Below are 23,211 nucleotides of genomic sequence, written 5' to 3'. Positions count from 1 at the left end.
AAAGTCACTCCTTTTTTTTGTTTTTGTTGCATAATATAGTTTTTAGACTTAGTTATTACAATTAGCTTTTTATTCGCTATTACACAACAGTGCTTGTGATTGCCCCCCAATGTGTTTGGAATTACCCCACGTAGGCAGGGTAATTCCGAACACCAATGGTTTTATTTCTGGCATAAATTTTTATTTTATAATAAGATTTTTAAAAATTCCTTTTGAGGGTTTGTGACTGAGTAGTTAAACTAATTGATAAGCAATAAATATGATCAATTTTGTATAACTGGTGTCTTTAATTTGCATTCCCGCTTAGGTGTTCGCCAATACCCCACTCTCCCCTATATATATATATATATATATATATATATATATATATATATATATATATATATATATATATATATATATATATATATATATATATATACATATATATAGTAGCAGGTTGAGTAGTAGTAGTAGTAGTTGTAGTAGTAGTAGTAGTAGTAGTAGTAGTAGTAGTAGTAGTAGTAGTAGTAGTAGTAGTAGTAGTAGTAGTAGTAGTAGTAGTAGGAGTAGGAGTAGGAGTAGGAGTAGTAGGAGTAGCAGTAGCAGTAGCAGTAGCAGCTAGGTACATCATTTTACTTTCATGTAAGATTTTTTTCAATTATTAGGAAAATATTTAGATTTCTTTTAATCATAATACCTTATGAATTCCATTCTTCAATACTCATCAGAAAGTGAATCTGATTCACTACCTAGTTCCCAAAAAAAACAAAAAATCTACAAGCAATGGGAACTTGATTGGAAATTAGAAAATTTAAATGAAGTCAAAGAATTTTTGAACAAAGAAAAAAATTAGAGTTTTGATTTTCGAAACAAAACTGAAGAAGGTCAAAAAGACTACTACCGATGTAATCTTGTGAAAGTTAAAGAAACTCAATGTTCTGCAAACATTTATCTTTTGTAAGACAGTTTCTCATCTAATATATTATTATACAGAACAACTTCACAAAACACGCATGATTCTATTGACACAAAAAGCGAAGGTAAACTTTCTGAAAAAACTCAGTTAGAAATTAACAGACATTTTGATATGCAAATGAAACCTAAAAAAATTTGTGTCTATTTGGCCAAAAATGACTTTTGTCTGAATAACATCCTTGCAAAATTGAGAAAGAAAAAATTTGGAGTCACTAACATCAGTCTAGGTGTATTGGAAAAATGGTTTATTGAAAACTCTTCAGTGCCAAAAGATGAACATGCAGCATTTATTGTGTCCTATACAGTGACATATGATGAAGAATTCCTTTTCAGATTCTTTGCTTCAACCAAAAATTTGCTTAGTCTTGCCAAAGATGCAAAAATCATTTATGCTGATACTACTTACTAACATTTTTAATAACTAATGGCAAGGCTATCCAGTTTTTGTTGTTTTTACATCTGATTCTGATAGCCATTCTCATCATTTTGGCATAGAGTTTGTATTGTTTCACATGTACCAAAATGTTTCACAGAAAATTAAATCCATGGTAAAAATAGAGAACAAAACATCAATTTTGACAGATATTGAACCATTATAAAAGTTATCCAGCCGAGAATCTTTCTCAATAGCTGACAATCTGTTATTCAAAAAGTGGGGTAACCAAGAATATTTGTTTTTACTTTATTTCAAAATAGAGTGGGTCAACACTAACTCCAATTGATGTGAGGGCTATAGGCATTTCACCCCAACCACTAACAACTGTCTTTAGTCATGCAACAGAGCAATTAAAGATGAGCACACCTTTCATGAACAATTTCCTATAAGCAAGTTCAAAGTTGTTGCTTTGCAGATGGTTGAAAACTAGTCCTTTGGTTACAAAAATAATCTGAAATTGTTTTCAAAAACAACAACATTCAGTTTAGCTACTAAGATATCAGCATACCAATGGGTAATTTCCATGAAAGAAATTCTTACAGAAAATAAAGAAGCAGAAAATTTTTATTACATACCAAGTGCGGAGAAAAACATTTTGATCTACAAGAATCATAATCATGCCACTTTCGATGAATTTATTAAGAACCAATTTGGAATTTGGGTGGTCTCATTTCTTCAAAAATTACTCCTGTAAGCATTCAGTAGGAGTAGCATTACGTTTGAAACTGTACAACCCACCTCCTAAAGCCAAAAAATATTCAAATGCACCAAAAAGGAACGGAAAGCACGGTCGTCCAAAAAAAGCTCAAAAAGACTTGTTGAATAATTCCTGATGGTTATCTGTAACCCTGATCTAAATCTATTGGACAAAGTATAAAGTTTATGTGAAGTTTAGTTCAGAAGAAGTTTATGTGAATTTTAAATATCAAGTCAAATAAAACTAAGTTTGGTAAAAACATTCGTTTTGATTCAAAATAGATTATAGTTTATTTTGGAATTATATTCCAAAATCCATTTAACACTTGAAGTATTTTTCAACAAAAAATTTTTCTTCTGAAAAACAAAAATATTCTACTTGGAAGTTTGAATACCGGAAAATAACTTTACTGGTAAAAAACTGATTTCTTACCGCAAACATTTTACTGGAAAAAAGTTGTTATTTTACCGGGAAAAAAATTATTTTTTACTGGAAATAAGTTACTGGAAAAAAATATTAAGTTTACCGGGAAAATATAAGTTTAATATTAATATATAATAATATATAATATATAATAATAATAAATCTATTAATACATAAGACTTTATTGACAGCCTTTTTCTTAACCCAAAACTAGCTGTTGCAAATATACTAGTTTTATTGATTGAGTTTCAGAATTTTTATACTTTGAATATTGTGGAATAAATTACCCACAAAACAAACATTTTATTATCATAAGCACACAAATAATAATAATACAACTAATTTTTCTTAACTTTTAGTAGAGCAAGATGTTCCTAAAGGCAAGTCCCTTGTGCATTTGTGAGACCTAGGTAGATTAATATTGCTTAATTCCTTATATACTTTTGTTTTAAATATTTATATATAAAGTTATAACTTTTCTAGTAATTTACTAACAAAATCCTTTAAAAAGTTATAACATGATTGAAACCAATTATTTGTATGAATATGTAAATATATAACACAATAGTATATAAAAGGAATTAAACAATATTAATCTACCTAGTTCTCACAAATGCACAGGGGACTTGACCTTATGGACATCTTGCCCCACCCTATCCTAAACTTGAAAAAATAAAAAAGCTAAAGAAGAGAATGAAAACAATTGCTAAAATAAATGAAAAAATTAAACTTTAAGGTGCAAAGAACATAGAGGGAGAAGACTGCGTCAAAGTAAGTAATTTTATGCTTACGTTCCGTTTCAGTTACGTTTTTAAACACATTTAAACGCGTAAATTGTGAGTAACGTTCATATACTCCATTTATATGCGTAATTTTCGTATTAAATGCGTGTGTAAAAGCAGTTATTTGCGTATATTGTATTTACGTTTACGTAAGTAAACGCAATAAATTGCATTAAATGCATTTGAGTTTGCGTGTGAGTTTTTATTTTGGAACGCAAACGCAAAACGCAGTTTTTTTGCGTTCCAATGTATGTGGACTAAAAGATTTAAATTAGGTCTAAAAAATAACAAACTATTTGCATTTATGTGAATTAAGGTAATTTTGGGGGTAAATGATGAAAAAATCTTTGAAAATTACCAAACCAAAAAAGCACTCAAAATTATTCTAGTGTATGTTGTAGATACTAATATTGTAAATAGGTGTGCCAAATTTCAAGTAATTTTGATAATTAGTTTTGAAAATATTTCTGTCGCCAGCCCAAAAAACATGACTTTGAGAAAAACGCAATTTAAAAAAAAGTAAAAAACGTTAGTTCAAAATTCTCCACTTTTATGTCACACCTTCCAATGTTTCATTTTGATCACAAAAACCTTTTTGTATTGCTCTTAATTTTTTTCTTCTAGATTTTACTTTAGGGGTACATTGCTTTTCTGCTTTAGATATTCGTTTAGTGTCCTTATGCAATACATAATTTTGCGCATTTATACCAAATATCATTCCAAGTTCATTAAACAACTTGTTTAAAAATTGTTGACCATCATTAAAATTTAGCACAGCTGATGCCACTCCAATACTTAGAGCAGTTCTTTCAATAAATATATCTTTTGGGTATCGCTTCCATATCAATTGATTTAACGACTCATTGGGATTCTGCATTTTACCGTGTAAACATTTTTCAAGAAGTTTATCGGAACCAAGGTCCATAAATATTGGTTTGATAGCATCACACACAGAAGCAGGAATACAAATATTTTCTTTATATGTCACTTTTCCAGTCAGTTTGTCAGCCTGGAATTTGCACCATGAATCTTTGGTGCGCAAACAATACTGATGGCGTGTTTCACCATCACAATTTTCAGAACAGTGAAAAAGTATAGCTGCAACACTCTTTTTCATTCCATATAAATTTCCAAGGCCTTATTGCCTTGCCATAATAGTTTTGCAATGTATTTATCACATTTTCTGTTAAGCTACCAGCTCCTCCTAGCTTATTGCCATCACATAAAATTTCTTTACTATTTTTTTTTTAATTTCTCAACACGTTTTTGAATATGCCCAATGCACTCCGCTTTTTTAATTTCTGTAATATCTCTATAAGGCTTAACAGCAACAACACTAACATAGGAGCTGCTATCTCCATCACCTAGAAATGTTGTATATCTTAAATTGCTTTTTTTTTGGAACGCAAAAAAATTTTTATTACACCACTTGATTCCATTGAAGAAGCTGAACCAGTGTGACTGATTTGACACTTTTGATGATTTAAATAATGAAACTCAGTGTATTCAACAAGTGTGTATTTTTTTAACTCCCATATTGAACACAACTTACAAGTTTTAGTTTCAATTTCAAAGTCAATACATTTGCCATTTTCTACAGCAACAGGTGTTACTACTCCATTGTTCGATGTATATCCACGTTTCTGCCATGATCCATCAAACCCACATGTAATATCTTTAGGTGTTTCACTGATAGGTCGCAATTCATTGGCTGCATTTTTCATGCTTTTATCAACTAAACTTTAATACACATCCAACAGTATATGCAATGTATTATTATAACTGTTTTTATTCATTGGCAGTTGCATATTCATAATTCCACAAAAGTTTTCTATAGCTGACAGTCCTTTACCCATTTTACGAAATGCAACTATTACACGAGTGTTTATTAGGGTACATCGCTAAAATCATTTTGATTAAAATAATACGGCGTACTGATATTCCTATGTAAAATTAAATTTTAATTTGAGTTTCTTTTTTGTGTTTTTTAATTTGAAAATGTTTTGGTAAGGCAATTAAGACTTTTAGTTATACATTTTATAGTTTATTGTAAATAATTACCCGTTTTTTGAGAATGTGTTGTAACAACTGTATAATTCTCAAGGTGAGTAATACTTACCTTGAAAAATAAATACTAGTTATCAAAATATCATAAAGTTTGTTATTATAATGCGTATTGTGCATATTCAGCGATTATGCATATTGAACATTTGTAATAAAATGAACTATGTGATAAAATTTTTTTTTGTTATTATTTTGACCTTATGGTGATGTTTTATCTTTTTCGGGGCTTAATGAAAAGACTAATTTTGTCTTCTTTTAGCCCCAGTCATGTACATTTTTCTTTTATAAACTACGATTGTAAAATTACAATACGATTGTAACATACATTGTTATCTTAAATACATGTTTTTGTTAAGGAAAGATATTTTCAAAACAAAAAAACGAAAGAAGCAGGATTTTATTTAGTTTATATACCCGAGAATTCAAATTTACTTTGTTTATATACTAGAAACGTTTTTTATAAAAAAGACTCTAATCACAAGTACTTTTTAATAATGTGTATTTTTTAATTTATTTTTAATAACAGTACTAAAAATGAGTAACTATACATCGAATGTGAAAACTAGACATAGTTTAGCAACTAAATTGTCTACTATTGTTGGAAAAGGTAAAGAGTTTGTTTTGTCGGAGGTACCCACAAAAAGATCAGTAATTCAAATGGGTATTCTTCTAAAGGTTAGCTTTTATTTTTTTTTTTTTAACTTCTAAAATATTTTCAAAAAATATTATATCAAATATATATATTGACTTAATATAAATTATTTGTGATAAATAACTAAATCTATATCTACCTTTTAGGAAAGAAAAGAAATAGAATTTGAATGTAGAAAAAGTAATTTTGCTACAAAAGAACTAAGCATAGAACTTGCTAAACTGGTGACAGCTCAATGGTTCAAAGCAAATAGTATGTTTAAACCACCAGTTAAAATTTCGAAAAAATCACTAGCAGAAAAATTAAGTAGTCTATGGTTTAAAATATCCAGGTTTTTAAAAAACACAAAACCATCCAAAGAAGCAACCAACAAAATAACTAATGAGCTTGATAGTCTCTTTGATATCATATCATGTACTCATACAATCATTATATGCACAGAGGCAGCATCATTTTGCAATGATCCCAAAAACTGCAAATTAGGTGCACATGTTTATTGTTCATGCCCTCTATTACAAAAAGTTCCTGTACTTGATCTTCTTTGGCTTCGTAATCAGAGGCTTAAAAAGAAAGAGATTTCTACTATGCAAATTGGTTTATGTGATTATAAAGAATCGGTTCGCCTACGGAGAAGAGAAAATAGGAAAAACATTCAGGAAGAAGCTGCAAGAAAAAGGGAAAAAAAAGAAAATGAAAGAAAATATGAGTTTAATAAATTTCAGGTTAGCTCAATTAGCATGAATATAATTCTTTAATTGTTTTAAAACATTTATTACCGCAATCTAAGAAAGTCTTTAAAACTAACTTTTTAATGTTTAATATATATTAAACTTTTTTAAATTTAAAATTTATATATTCTATTATATATAATATTACTTACCAATATTGGTAAGTAATAATATTATATTATAGAAACTGCATGTTTAAAAAATTTAGAATCCTGAACTTGTTTTCAATCTGCTTGAAGAAAACAAAAATGGTATTGATGATACTGATGATACATACAATTTAAATACTGCACAACTAAAAAACGAAACAAAAACTTTGGTCGACAAGTTGCTTGAAGAAAAACTAGGAAAATTTGCATCACTGGTTACAAGATACTTAAAAAAACCAATTCTAACGCAAAACAAAATGACTATAACACATGCGGCATCAGCTGCAATAAGATATAATATTTCTAATGTTGGTGGGGCTGCTATAATTACTGATATAATAAAAGATTTTATAGCTGCAGGTTATTTTTCTCCTGATATGTCATACCTTTCTGTTGACCCAAATAAAATGCGAAGGGCTAAGAATAATGTAATGAAAGAAAATACAATTATTGAAGCTAATAAATGTAGTAACGAAAATATAATTGGAATTGCTTATGATGGAAGAAAAGACTGGACCAAAACATTAATTTCAGATAAATACGGAAAACTTCACCATAGAGTCATAAAAGAGGAGCATATAAGTGTATCTTGGGAGCCAACTGGACGTTATCTTGCTCACATCACGCCAGAACCTGCCCTTCATCCGGAAAAACCGGCGAAAAAAATAGCTGAAGCACTCTATGATGTGCTTGAAAAAAACAATGCAACTGAGTCATGCATAGTAATAGGTAGAGAATCAACTAATATCAACACAGGATGGTCAGGGGGAATTCATGCCCATCTTGAAAAAATGTTAGGACATAAATGCTATTGGGCGATTTGCATGAAATATACAAATGAACTCAAGATACAACATTTAATTGTATCCCTTGATGGTCCGACAAGTAGCAAGGACGGATTTACAGGATCAGTTTGCAAAAACCTTAAGTATGTAAATGATATGACAATAAATTATAATTTTACACCCCTGCCAGATGGAGAGGAGCTTCCAAAACTTGATGAGAAAGACATAAAAAGTTTATCTACTGATGCTTATATCAGTTACAGATATGTAAATGCTATCAAGTCAGGAAAACTTTCTCCGGATCTCGCAAATCTAAAATGTGGATCACTGTCTCATTCTCGCTGGCTTACAACAGGTATGGCTTTGATGTTTTTGTGGACAAGAAATCATAACCTTAAATACAGTGAGCTGGAGATCTTGAAGATATTAGTTCAATTTTGTGTCAAAATGTATTTCAAACTTTATTTTGAAATTTCTTCCAAACATCTGCTGGAGGACGGACCAAGACACATTTTGCTTGAACTTAAAATTCTTAAGACAATGCCAGTCAATGTGGCGAATATTATTACACCTTATATACAAACTGGGGCTTGGTACAGCCATAGTGAGTGTATTCTGGTTTCACTCTTGACTAGCTCTAATAAAAATAAAAGAAAGTTTGGTGTTGATAAGGTTTTACAAATTAGAGGAAATAATGAGCTTGGAGACACTGCTGTTCGAAAAAGAATATCTCCAAAAATTAACCTTGACGCTACTATTCTTCAAGAATTAATTTCTTGGAATGTAAAAGATTGTTATCAACCAATATTTACATGTAATCTTTCTAAAGTGGAGGTCTCCAAATTCATTGAAAATCCATTGAAAATTCCTAAATTCAGCATTCACACTCAAGCAACAGAACGCTGCGTCAAAGGCGTGACGGAAGCATCTGCCATTGTTTACGGCCAAGAAAGAAGAAATGGATTTGTTAGAACAAGAATGATACACAGGGAAAAAATTCCTACCTTTAAATCAAAGAAAGATGTTCTTGAAATAATTTAACTAAGAAATAAAACAAAATTATACATTTTTTTCATTTTTTATTCAAAACTTTAACCTGTAAAACTTGAAAACCGCTTCTAATGAGAAGTACTTTTTTTAATAAAATATTTAACAAAAAATAGTTTTGAAAATAGTTTTAAACCTTTTAGCAATTTAAAAAATATGAGGTTGAGTAATTTTTAGATTAAAAATTCTTTTCCCTACATTAGGGACGATGACATAAATTCATTTGTTCCGAGGTGGCTCAGGGGGTTTGGGAGGGGGAGGGTGTTCCCATGCTCTTATCACTAAGAAAAATTAATCAATTTCTGACAAAACAACGCTCTTTGACATAAGTATAAAAATAAAATAACTTAGAATTTGCACTTTTCTAAAAAATTTAAAATTGCTATAAATAATGATATATTGCGTATCTAAAAGTGTCAATTGCCTTACCAAAACGATTTCAAATTAAAAAACACTAAAGGAAACTCAAATTAAAATTTAATTTTACATAAGAAAATAAGTACGCTCTTTGAAAAATAGTGATTTTCATAAATTATGGTACCAAGCGATACACCCTAGTGTTTATGTCAAACGGTTTACGCCTAACACATTTATTTTTAACTAGATAATTTTGTTTTGCATTAGAGATCTTTTTTTCAATAGTAGTAGACGAAAAAAAAGCAGTTTCCCATTCACAACCATTGCAACAAATTTTTAGTCTAATACTTAAGCCATATTTTTTTGAAGAATCAAACTGCAAGTTAACAAACTCTTCACATTCTGAACATTTGAGACGCATTATTGAATTTTTCAGTAGAATAAAATTCATAATAAAGTTAAAGTCTTCACTTATATTTTGAGGATCCTGTATAATCTCTTAGTTAAACAACTTCTTAAAGCATGATGAACATGGAATGTAGTCAATTGACAACTGAAGTTGATCAACTGAAGGTATAGCAGTAGTTTCATTAAAATTGCAATTTTTTTTATATCTGTTTCCATGAAACTTTGATTTTTTATTTCGATATAGTCTTTTTGACGATTCTTTTCTTTTAGATCCACCCATAACACCTTTATTTGAATAAGAAATTACAAAAATTGACTGCAGTATATGGAAAAAAGCAAACTTGTCAAGAGCAAAATAGTATTAAAACTGATTTATGAGCAATGTATGCGCATAAATCAGTCAATAAACAAGAAGCAGTAATGAATAACAATATTTCTTTTTTATAATTGATAGTGAGATGGGTTTATTGCTTTTTGTGGAATAACTTTTATTGTAAAAACGCGTAGTAACGGAATAAACAAAGCGTTGCTATGGAAAAAATTGATATCGAATAATTTAAAACAAATACTAGAAGTGGATATAATGTTTTTTTTTGTTAACCAAGAAAAAAATGGAATTTAGAATAATTATACTAGCCAAAAATTAAATTTTTGAAAAAATGATTTTTTCGATTTTAATTACTGTACTACCACCTTAACGAATAGTATTATTTGTTTAACAAATAGTAATTTTTGATTAACGAATAATATTATTCGTTTAACGAATAATATTATTCGTTTAACGAATAATATTATTCGTTTAACGAATAATATTATTCGTTTAACGAATACTATTATTTGTTTAATAAATAGTACTATTCGTTAAACTTCAATACCGAAGTTTAGCGAATAGTTATTCGCTATTTGTTAAATGAAAACACTATTCGTATTTTTATGAGAACCAAGTCCTGTTATGTACCTAGATACTTAAACTCGTGAAGCCAGAATAAAACCCTCGCACCAAAATTGACAACAAAACTCTATTAAAATTATCAACAAGTTTAAAAAAAAAAAATTTTTCTATATATGAACGTGTTTAAAACCTTAACTTACTTCTTGAATGTCCAGAATTAAAAGTCCTGTATAAAAAAACTGCTGGATATTTGAAAAAAGAAATGCTGATGAGTTTTAATTGGATTAAGAAAATTTATTCTTTATCAATAAAGATTATTTTTTAATTTAAAAAACGGTTATTTGTAATTTTTTCACTAGTTCAATAATTTTATAAAAAAGATCTTGTCGTAATGCGGTTGTACGACATATCTTCTAATAAGCCTGGGAACGAAAAACCCCAAATTTTTGCCCTTATTGCTCCAAACGTGAGAGCAACAAGTGACAAATTTTTTTTTATTATTTTCAACAAGAAATATTCATCGATAAATTTTAAGTTTCATTGTAAAATCTCTCAGCGTTTAAAAAAAGTATGACCTAGCAAAGATTGAAACTCCTCAATTTGAGAGGGTTAGGAATTTTTAATGGTCATAAGTTTTGAACGCTGAGAGATTGTACTATGAAACTCAAAATTTATTGATTAATATAAGTCTAATTAAGAATAGTTAAATAGATATTTTGTGATATATAGTATATTTATCATTACCTTAATTTTTTGTTTTTAATCTCAATCTTACTAAAAACCTAAGTGACCTACTCTCATCGAAAACCTAGCAACCTACTCTCATCGAAAACCTAAGCGATCTACTCTCATCAAAAATTGATTATGCTGCCTCCTTTTTGCTCTATACTTTCACTTTTCTATTTGAAGCTGCTTTAATTCAAGATATTTTATTTTCAGGTTTTGTTAAATTAAATTTTAGTTTATTTGATTGTTGATAAACCATGTGGTATCCGTATGGAAATTTGTCACCTTAAACCCATGTGGGTAATCCCACATGGGTTACATGTGGGAACCATATGGTATTTACACACATGGGAAATCCCACGTGGGTTTCCTGTGGGATTTGCATGGGAATTAATTTGAAAGCTGGAAACTAAAAAAAAAACTTTTTTAAAAAAAAACTAAAATAAAAATTTTTAAATCGACATTGCATTGCGTTACGTTTATATTGTGTGAAAATATTCTATATTAATATAGAGAATGGCAAGCAAGTATGTAAGTACCACGAATAATGTTTATTTTTCTTTATAGAAATAAGATTAAGATTTGTGCAAATAGACGTATTATTAGGATAGTATAATAGTTATTTGAATTTAGATTTTGAGTAAATTATTTGCAAACAATTAACTGATGCAAGTTGAAATGTTGTCAAAAACCAATCTTGCATGCATGGGACACTGCAGTGTCCCACAAAGAAATGCAGGTTTGAAAGTCAAAGAATTCCCAAATTTCTTTTATGTAACTTTTTTTATGCTCTAAAACTTTTAACTTTAGATATAATAAGGTCCTTAAGACTTAAGGGACTTACGAACTACATTGAGGAACAAAAACAGGATATTTACAGAAACTTTTCAATTTTTAATCTGGAGTACCACAGTGTAATTGGGAATAAAGCCTCTGGGTCCAGTTTTCAAAGTAATATGATCTAAAGTAATGTTTAAATAAAATAATATGCTTTAAAATGCATATAGTTATAGATATAACTCCTGATAGTTAACTATATGTATAACTAGTTATACATATAATTTGTTATAAAAACTTATTTTTTAAGGTTGTGCCTAAACAAATTAGTACCAATTAATTCAAATTCAAGATTTAGTTAAAGTTCAAGTTGAAGTTCTTATTTATTCATTGTTTTTGTTAATTTTATATTTATTTGTTCAAATTTATCAGTTAGTATCATTTTTTACTACAGTAAGAATGTTTATCATTGTTGAACGTGATTTTATTAGTAACTTAATTTTATTTTCAACATATTTTGACAACACCCTTTATATTTTAAATGATGACAGCTTTACTTTTCTATTGATGTTAAATTTATTACGTTTCAGTAACTCTGATTGAATCTTAACTGAATTATTGTAAGCTTTGTAGGGGTTTGTTGTATATCAAATGGTGTTGTAAATAAAGTAAAAATAATATATATATATATATATATATATATATATATATATATATATATATATATATATATATATATATATATATATATATATATATATATATATATATATATATATATATATATACATAACATTAAAACAATAAAATTGATACAAAATTTCACTTTAAAACGAATACCATTAACATTGTGATGATAATAGCATTAGGAAACTAGTATTTATGTATTATTATTATACTATAAATAAATAGTTTTTTAATTCATTTTATAAAATAGAGACTGACAACCGATAATTAATGGAAATAAATACAAATTATAAAAATCATGTAAACTTCATTTATTATTTCTAAATACTATATTAATGTTAGTCTACAAAGTTAAAATCAATTTAGAGCATTGTTATTAGTTCTTTTACGATTCGCACTTCCACTTCTGTCTTTCAAATTTATAAAATAGGTGGTCAAAGCTTGCTCAAAAGGTAGGTTTTCAGCATAACAATGCTTTTTTCTTACACTTTTTAAAGAGAAATATGGCAAATTGATTACTTATTTTACCTAAATCATAGGGTCATCTATGCATAATGATGTCAGATGATGACCCGTTTATTGAACACCTTCACCCTTAATCAAATTCAGTCAATTTTTTGCCATCTCCCATTGAAAATGATGTCAGTTTTTGTTATCATATTATGATGGTATATCTGAATTGTTAATATAATATAAAAAATGCATATACCATCAATTTTTTTCTGGTTCAATTATACATTTATTCTCAACAGTACTAAAAGTAAAAAAAAAAACATAAATTGTTCTTTCAGATAAGCAAGCTAATTTCTGAATTTAAATTGTTTTTCCTATGAGCCTCTACAGTTTTAAGCAACAAAAGCAAGAAGTTTTTAGACCACATTGTTGGTGTAAATTGACATTATTTTGGTCTCAACATCCCCTCCCCATTGTCAATTATTGTTAAACTCACACTGCCCCTCTATCTACTAGCGTCATTTATGGATGATCCCACAGCCTAAATACTATATATATATATATATATATATATATATATATATATATATATATATATATATATATATATATATATATATATATATATATATATATATATATATATATATATATATATATATATATATTATTTTTAATTTATTTACAACACCATTTGATATACAACAAACCCTTCCAAAGCTTACAATAATTCAGTTAAAATTCAATCTGAGTTATTGAAATGTAATAAATTTAACATCAATAGAAAAGTAAAGCTGTCATCATTTAAAATGTAAAGGGTGTTGTCAAAATATGTTGAAAGTAAAATTAAGTTACTTATAAAATCACGTTCAACAATGATAAATATTCATACTGTAGTAAGAATTAGTACTAGTTAACAAATTTGAACAAATAAATATAAAGTAGTGAAAAACAATGAACAAATAAGAACTTGAACTTGAACTAAATCTTGAATTTGAATTAATTGGTACTAGTTTGTTCAAGCATAACCTTAAAAAATAAGTTTATATAATAAATTTTATGTATAACTAGTTATACATATAGTTAACTATCAGGAGTTATATGTATAACTGCATGCATATTAAAGCATTTTATTTAATTTATATATTACTTTAGATCATATTACTTTGAATACTGGACCCAGAGACTTTATTCCCAATTACACTGTGGTACTCCAGATTAAAAATTGAAAAGTTTCTGTAAATATTCTGTTTTTGTTCCTTTGTAAGTCCCTTAAGTTTTATGAACCTTATTATATATAAAGTTAAAAGTTTTGGAGCCTAAATAAAGTTACAGAAACCTCTCCCCCCTATTTTAATATTTTTTTTAATAAAGAAAATTTGACTTTCAAACCAGCATTTCTTTGTGGGACACTGCAGTGTCCCATGCATGCATGCTTGGTTTTTGACAACATTTGAACTTGCATCAGTCAATTGTTTGCAGATAATATACTCAAGAACTATATTCAAATATCATATGAACATGTTAGAGAACGTTCATATGGTATTTGAACATCACAAATTTAATAATATTGTTGTGATATGTTATATAAATAATACTATAATTGATTTTGATATGAAAATAAGATAGGATATGAAGGCAATGATCAAAGAATAAATTTACTTATAGAAATTTAGATGTTTGTTTATTAGTTTAACAGGCCTTGACATCGCGCAACAAAGTTGTTAAACTGAAGGCCAATTCCTAATACTGTGTTTACATTTTCATCTTTTAACATTAGACGAAAGTTTGTGTTGACGCTTTTTTAATAAATCTTCAAAATTTGATTGGTTTATAAATTAGATAGCGCAACTTCAAGACGATAACGTTGTAAGGTACAATGTAACGCATTGTAAGGTCATAATATTGTCAAACTAACAATAAGTTTTTTTAATAATTAAAATGCCTTTAAAAAGCTGTGTATCTCTTTGCAAGTCGAAATATCTCAACTATAACAAAAATATCAATTTATACAACTACAACTACAATATCAATTACAACTACAACAAAAATATCAATACTCAACTACAACAAAAATATCAATTTTTAAATTCCCGAAGAATCTAGAGGAGAGAAAAAGATGTAGTGAAGCTATCCCAAGAACTGGTTTTATTGTTACAGACTATACAGCAGTATGTCAACTTCATTGGCCAAATGAAGCACCTTTTGAAAGCAAATATGGGAGGCAACGACCTTTAAACCCACCATCTGTTTTTAAAAATATTCCGCCTAGATGTTTAGCCACACCAGCAAGTAAAGTTAGAAAAACTGTAACTTCAAGCGGTTTTCAAAGCATTTTACCAGATGAGTTAAATGATTTTCTAAAAGAGGATGAACTTATATTTGACGATATTTAATCTTTGTTAAGTGATAATAACGATGTTATTGTTTTCCAGCTTAATAAAAAAAGTTTACACATACAATCAAAAATGTACAAACTTGGTGTTCCATTATTTATTTTAGTAATTTTCAATGATTATTCATTTTTAGCTAACCATAATCGCACAACTTATAATATTTCATTTTTAGCTGTAAACAAATTAAAGTTAATAAAAACAAAATCAGCTTTATTTGAAGCAGTTAGATTTTTAAAAAATAAAGAAAGTTCGCTTCAGTCAAATATTCTATTCGAACACCTTAATGAGAAAAGTTAATGTTGGTGATTTTTTATATACTTCAGATATTATATGTAGAGCATATGAGTATTTTGCTATGCGACGAAGTTTATATGATTGTTTGTGTATTGCTTACAAGGTGCCAAGTATAAGGACTTTAACACAATTGACTTCAAAAATAAGCTCAATGGAGGACCTAAGTTTCATAAATAGCATTTTTATGAATTTAAATCCATTGAAAAGAACTTCCATAATACTAATTGATGAGATCTATGTCAAAGCTTCATTACTTAACCAAAGAGGTGCTTTGTTTGGTTAAGCAGTAAACTACCCTGAAAAGTTAGCTAAAACAATTTTATCATTTATGATTAAATGTCTTTTTGGAGGTCCAGAATTTATATCTAGTGCTCAACCTGTTGCAAATTGTTCCTCTGAATTTCAGTTTGCTCAATGTCAACAAATTGTTGATACGATAAATAATATTGAAAATAATAAGACACTGGTAATAATTACTGATGGTAACCGTGTAAATCAAAGATTTTTTTGGAATGTTTAAAACAGTTGATAGTAAACCATGGTTAACAACATCAGGTATATATTTATTGTATGATTATGTGCATCTCTTAAAATCTATACGAAACAATTGGATGATAAAAAAGACTGACGAACTTCAATTTTTGAACAATAAAGAACTGGCTTTGGCTAAGTGGAGTGATTTAGAAACTTTATATAAAACTGAGTGCAATAGTCTTTTTAAACTCTCTAAACTTACAGCTAAATCAGTTTATCCAAAACCAATAGAGAGACAATCTGTAAAGTTTTGTTTGTCTGTTTTTTGCGAAGAACCAATAGCTGCATTAAGAACGCATCCAGAGATTGAAAATAAAGCATATGAAGGTACTGCTGTATTTGTTGAAAAAATAACTTTTTTTCGAATGTTGTTAATGTCAAAGCACCTGGTGCTGGCATTCGGTTTAGAAATGAATTATGCGGAGAAATCCACTCAGTTGGTGATCAACAGTTACAACTGCTACGAGATATTGCTGAACTGTCAAATTTTATGAAACCTACAGGTAAGCGTGTAAAACAGCTTACGCTAGATACTAGCAATGCAATAGCGCATTCATGTTATGGCTTTATTGATCTCGTAGAAACTTTGTTGAGTAATGGAGCAAAGTATGTCTTAATAGGTTGGTTTTCAACAGATCCACTTGAAAAAGCTTTTTCTAAGCTTCGACAGGGATCTGGAGGTACTTACTTTATAAACGCTAAATCTGTAATTGAAAAAATTAATATTCGACATACTAAATTGATATTACAACTTGACATTCCTGTTGATGGTATCGATGGTCATACTTGTGACATATGTTTTAGAGATATTTCTACTGATGAAAAAGAACTTCTGGATAATATACATGATCTTGAAAGCTCAGTTAATAAATCTACATTAGTGGCTATAGTTTACATTGCTGGCTATGTGCAAAAAAGCGAAATAAAAATTTATGATGATTCTACCAATTATTATTATAAATATGGAAGTATATTATAATATTCTGCTAACGAATTACTCACTAATTACCACTCCCAAAATACTAAAGCTATCATAATTTATGTGAAAATTAGTTTTGTAATTTATTATGCTATTTACTTGTTATGTTTTTTATTTTCTCATCAGCCTATATGTCTCTCAATATGTTTGGATTTGTAAATATTTACCCTGTTGAGATATATTGATAAAACCTTTTTTTTGCTTGAATCAACTTTTGTTGGTGATTTTTATTGTTACCATTTTTAGCAAAAAAGATTAAAAATACAGTTATCTTTCTAATATATAGATATATACTTTGTTATAGTTCTGCTTGTTATTGATACTATTTAATATTACATAATTATTCTTAATGAAATTTGAAATACGAAAAATATCATTATCTTTTAACAATTTTTTGGTTTTCTTTTTATATTTCCGTCTTTACTAGAGATTATTATTAGAAAACATAGACTGCCATTACACCCAACCTAATATAAAAATATATCAATAAAAGTGAAAGTTTAATCGGCCTTTACATCAGTTTTTACGGCATTTTGCGCGATGTCAAGGCCTGTTATTATAGAAGGCCGTGTGTGTGACGAAAAAGTAAAGATACTTTTGCATCCAGTGGCTATTGCACCCAACGTCTACATCATTGAAAAAGTAGGTTTTTACATTTTTGTTTTTTTGTTTAACTACTTTGATCACTTTTTTTCAGGATTCTCCTCATGGGTTCAAGCTCATTACGCATAATATGTGTTCAATTACCCATAATACAATAATTATTTCCTAATTTATTACTTACAATTAGTCATTGTAAGTAATAAATTAGGAAATAATTATTTGTGAAATATTGTAGTCATTAATGACTTCAACCTGGCTAATAATTAAAATTGCTCGACTAATAAGGTTTCTTATTAAAATTGCTCTCTCTTTCTTTCTTTTAAATCGCAAAAGAAAAAATAATATTTTTAATATTCATTTTGGATGTATTGATTAATAGCATTTATTTTAAAATAAATTCATTTTGCAACACGTTTTTTAATTTTATAAAATTTCGTCATAATAGTTTAAGGTAAATCCCACAGGTTATAAGTGGAAAACATAACATGTAAAAGATCAAAAATGCTACACATTTTGAATACCAAATGGGATAAAGTAGCAAATACCAGATTAAGTTAAGCCTCTCTGAAAGCTTCGATGATTAATTTTAAATTACTATTTAAGTAATTTTTAAATTAAAAGAATTTTAAAAATTATCATAGAAGCATTCGGACTTTCATTTGTCTAGTATTGACTACTTTTATACCATTTGGATTAAAATATGTGGCATTTAAGATCTATAACATGTAGTATTTTCCACCTATATCCCATGTAGGATTTACCACATAAAACCCGTGTGGGATTTACCATATGAAACCCACATGTGACAAAATAATAATCCCCATATGGGTTACATATGGTAAAAACCCACACGTATCCCATATGGGATTTACCATATGGAATCCATGTGGGATTTACCATATGAAACCCACATGGGACAAAATAATAATCCCCACATGGGTTACATATGGAAAAAATCCACGCATATCCCATGTGCGCTTTTTCACTGGGTTTTTGTTGCTATTACGGCGTAAATATAATTATTGATTATTATAAATTAATTATAGATCTAAAAAATAATCTTATAAATTAATAAAGTTTAAAATTGAATAGCTTTTTGTAAATTCGTTGAAAAAAACACGCTAAAAGTTTTGTAGTAAAAACAGGTCAAAATCAATAAAGACTAATCTTGTAAATCTGTGTGCAACATTAAGTATATGCTTGGGATTAGCAGTAAATTTGTTATAAACTATAACTTGCAATAGTTATACAGTTTTGAAATGCGTTTATGTCTCTCATTGCTTAAAGATGCTTTTATTACTAATAGTTTTATACTTTTAATTCATAAATGATGCTACATTTATAAATCTGAGTATCTTCATTATTACTCATTGCTGCTTCTAAATTTATTTTTTTAGTAGTAGTAGTAGTAGTAGTAGTAGTAGTAGTTAGTATTGTTGTTGTTGTAGCCAATTAGGTTTCTTGGCTGTAATTGATTATGCAATTCACCTTGGTAGTATTTCACTTAATCAGGTAGAAATTCACATAGAGGGCTTCCATGAAGTACGTATGAACGTATTGAGGGAAAAGGGTCACCCAAAAATGAACGAATACGTGGTAAAAACAATGAGTACATACGCGGTCTTACTAACTTTTGTTCTCTATCTATTCTTAGACTTGATTTATCTTTTTAACAAAACCATTCCATTTTATGAGCTTAAAAAATATAGTGTTATGTAGTAGAGAAATGTCTAGTTAAAATAAAATATATATTTTTTAATGTTTTGAAAAACCAATGCGATGGAAAAGGAGGTGGTGGTGGGTTGATTTTGTAATAAATAATGAGTGCGTACGCAGACAGGGTAGGGGTTGTTAAAACCATACAGGTGCGTTCAAGGGGTAGAGGGGTCTGAAAACTTGTGGTTTTACTGCGTACGTACGTTACGGGTGCCTCATTTGATTTAATAGGTTTTTGAGTTTCTAGATGAAAGACCTAATTTTACTCATGTCGTTAAATAAAATTTAGTTAAGACATTTTTATGAAATAAAGTATTTTTTGTGAAAATTAATGAAAATATTTTATAGGAGCATTTATAAATATATTTATGAGTTATTTATAACTTTTGTTGTTTTGTTTTATAATATATTTATGTAAAAATTTAATAAAATTTGGTAAATGTTGCAATGTTTATATAAATTTTAGTTTTTAAAGAAACTAAAATATATTTAATAAAGTAATTTTGTGTAAAAATATAAATTTTAAACATTAGAACCATGATGATGTAATAAAAAACTTCAACCAGCATAATACCCTTCTCGAATTAAATGAACAAATAAAAGAATGTATTTTTGAGTTATTGACACCTAATCTGATCGCAGACAAAAAACTGAATTGTTTCTTCTATCCCATAACATAGTTTTAAAACCAAACGAAAAAGCACTTTTAAAGAAAAACTTTTTGAAAGATACAGTACTAAACTACTATGCAGCAAAGTTGCTTGTACCTCTTCAAGTTAGAAAGTTTTCTGTTGCTGATTCTGAAGATTTTCCACATCTTGGAAATCCGCAATATATTATAGCCGAATGGGATGAGCTTTTGCAGGAAAATATTGTACTTATCAGAATTGTTTGTTGGCTAAGTTTTATGAAAATAATAGAATGTTGTTTGCCTGGACGATATCTTGCTAGACTACATATTTACCTTGGAAAAGAAACTTACTGGCCTCTAACTACTGATGAACACAATTCATATGTAAGAATTATAAAAACTAAGGAAACGAACAGAGTTAATTTAGTCGAAGAATGTATGCCATCAAATCTCTGGAATGCTATTGTTCAGTCTGGTTTTGACAATTGTAAGTTATCTCATAGCATTATTGTCCCTGACGCTTTGCACCCAGGATGGTACTTTTTTGAATTAGAATCTTTTGTAATTTATGAAGAATGTAATATCTCTTTTGAGTTTTGGGATATTGAAAATCCTTTCTGGAAGAAAAACATAAAGTTCAACTCTATTGAGATTATTAGAATGCTTAGTTATAATTAAACACTTGTTGAAAACTTATATATATATATAATGTTCTATTATTATTACTAATATTATTATTTTGGTTTAATAAATATTATATTATTAAGTACCACTCATTTCTTTTATATGACGTTCCCAGCAGACTCGGATCCCCTAAAACGTCCTTACGACGTTTTCTGAGGTTACTTACTTATCTAACCATTTAACTGTCTCACTCGTTTAGCGTTATACTGTTACGCCAAAGATTTTACGACGGCACATCGATAGTTACTTTCTAAACTATTATCGTTAAATGAAGAAAAAACCTTTTAGTGTAGATTAGAGTATTTTGAGCACCTTAAGCAAAATTTAGAATATTTTCGAATATAATAATGCTGGCACAGTTTTTAGATTTTTGACCTAACCCCAACGAAAACACCCGGAAAAATCCTTTTGAGGGATGATAGTACATACCAATAGGAGTTCATAGCAATAAATCTTAAAATCAGGGATTACCGTCCGTGGGACTTTTTTGCGTTTAAAGTTCTAAATTTGAGTGAAAGTTAGTTTTCTTTATTTTCCGAATTCAATAATTAGTTTTACAAAAAACTTTATAAAACAAAAAATGTTCTACATAAAATTCTAAACAACTCTTATCTTATTCATATTTTCCAAAATTTGATTAGTTTTCCTTAAAAATTTTTTTTTTCTATAAGTTCGAATATTCTTCTTCAACTTCATTGGGTTTGGCTCGTTCTCACTTGATTCTTTGACATTTTTGTTCTTTCTTGTTACCTTTCCTTTAGTTCTAGAGGAAACTGAAAAAAAAGCTTTGGATTATTCTTTGAAATCATTTTTGATCTGGGTTTTCCCCCAAATCTACGTTTTTTTTTAAGATGCAACTTAGCAATCTGTAGCTATAACTTACCATTGAAAAGCTGAGACTAGATTTTTTTGCTATTGTATTCAATGACACAAGAGAGGAGATGCTTGGAATAATCAGGATTCTCTGGATTTCTTTTGTATCTGTCCCAGAAGGGCTTGAAATTTGAGTGAAGAGCCTCAGTTGCTTGTTTGCTGAAAAGTCCTAGTCCCATATTTTTTCTCTTGATGAACTGAGGAACATGATGAAAGACAGCATGTACTTTTGGAGTAATAGAGACTGGAAGATTAATGTAGCTCTGTTTAAAGCTTTCAATTTTTGCTTCAAAATCAGGATCCAAAGTGGTTCCAAAGCAACAACATCTTTGACAACATCTTTGAACAGAGACAAAGTTTGAATAAATCCATCGGCCTGTTTGAAGTGCTTTTACTCTGCAATTTGCTTCAGGCAATCTAATCCTCTCAGCAGCTTAAGGCAATCATTTCCATTAAAATGGCCCCCATGGAATGGTTGAATAGAAAGGTGCAGTGTGGTTGGCCATTGCTTTGCATCTGGCCAAAGATCGCAGAGGTTTTTGAAGAGATGGTTGACCACACCAAGAAGTAGATGAAGCTCCATAGGTGGGATGGCTTCCAGCACAAGCATGTCATCATGAAAATCAAGCAAGGGCAGATGAACAACATTTTTGAAATCTCTCGACTTGCGAATGTCACCGCCTGATTTCATGAACTCTGCGAATTGCTTCCGAATTTGACCGAAGGTTCTTGGATGGCCACATCTGATGAGGTTTGTGTTCTCTGCCTCACACCAGCAGCAAGGGTGTTTGCTACTATGTGATTGAATTCCACAGAGAATGTTAGCAAGCTTCAAATCACAGGAAATAACCAAAGAGTCTAGCAAAGACTTCTCATGGATTTTGATGAGACCAAAAATCTGCTTGACATTCTGGTAAGTTTCAGGTGTGTCTTGAGAGAGAGCAACAAGCATTTGCTGCTTGACACTTGTTGCTTTGGCTGAAAGCGGAGAAGTTAGTTTTATGTTTTTTTGAACAGGACTTTGTGGCTCCAACTCATTCTTTTCCAGTTCAATGTGAGTGAAACTGACTTTCAAAAATGATCCACCTCCATCTATTCCCAGCTTCAAGATGACTGAATCTCCCAAGTTTCTTGAAACTTGTACGTTGACACTGAGGTCAATGAGACTATGGCAGTGCACAACCTCCCTGGTCTGGTTGTCTTCTGACAGGTTCATGCTGCTAATTGTAAAGTGGTCTGCTACTTTTTGTCCTGCCTGAGCAAATTTCAGTTAAAAGTTGGGTTCTACCAACCGTAAGGGACTGATTTGATTCAAAGTGGAGCCAAGCTTTCGCATACCATTATTGGAGAGTCCAATGTTTTGCTGAATGTGAACCATATCCTGAGTAGCTTTGCCTCCAGCTTGTTGAGTTAGACGAATTGTTCCATTAGGAGATGAATCTTTTGAAGCAATAACTGCTGAAGCTACTAGCTCTGTGCCC

At 29.2% G+C, this 23,211-nt stretch overlaps 2 protein-coding genes across 3 annotated transcripts; both read left to right on the top strand.

Moving 5' to 3' along the window:
* Positions 1-2,698: 2,698 nt before the first annotated feature.
* On the top strand, positions 2,699-10,539 carry LOC136078021 (uncharacterized). 2 transcript variants are annotated; one of them, XR_010637447.1, is made up of 4 exons: positions 2,699-6,034; positions 6,158-6,733; positions 6,948-9,650; positions 9,756-10,172. XR_010637447.1 is itself a non-coding variant. In XM_065792631.1 (3 exons), exons 1-3 carry the CDS (start codon positions 5,894-5,896, stop codon positions 8,712-8,714), a joined length of 2,484 nt encoding a protein of 827 aa, XP_065648703.1. In that variant the 5' UTR covers positions 2,699-5,893; the 3' UTR covers positions 8,715-10,539. The 2 variants fall into 2 exon arrangements, 1 of the variants encoding a protein (XP_065648703.1); XM_065792631.1 differs by having other exon boundaries at positions 6,948-10,539.
* Positions 10,540-16,593: 6,054 nt separating this feature from the next.
* Positions 16,594-20,942, top strand: LOC136078022 (uncharacterized). Its single transcript, XM_065792632.1, has 2 exons — positions 16,594-17,865; positions 20,076-20,942. The coding sequence occupies exon 1, from the start codon at positions 16,735-16,737 to the stop codon at positions 17,221-17,223; it is 489 nt and encodes a 162-aa protein (XP_065648704.1). The 5' UTR covers positions 16,594-16,734; the 3' UTR covers positions 17,224-17,865; positions 20,076-20,942.
* The last annotated feature ends 2,269 nt before the right edge of the window (positions 20,943-23,211 follow it).

Source organism: Hydra vulgaris, chromosome 03 (genome assembly GCF_038396675.1).
Source record: "Hydra vulgaris chromosome 03, alternate assembly HydraT2T_AEP".
In the NCBI taxonomy this organism is placed as follows: domain Eukaryota; kingdom Metazoa; phylum Cnidaria; class Hydrozoa; order Anthoathecata; family Hydridae; genus Hydra; species Hydra vulgaris.
The sequence above is the reverse complement of the archived record's forward strand: the minus strand, read 5'-3'. Positions and strand labels throughout refer to the sequence as shown.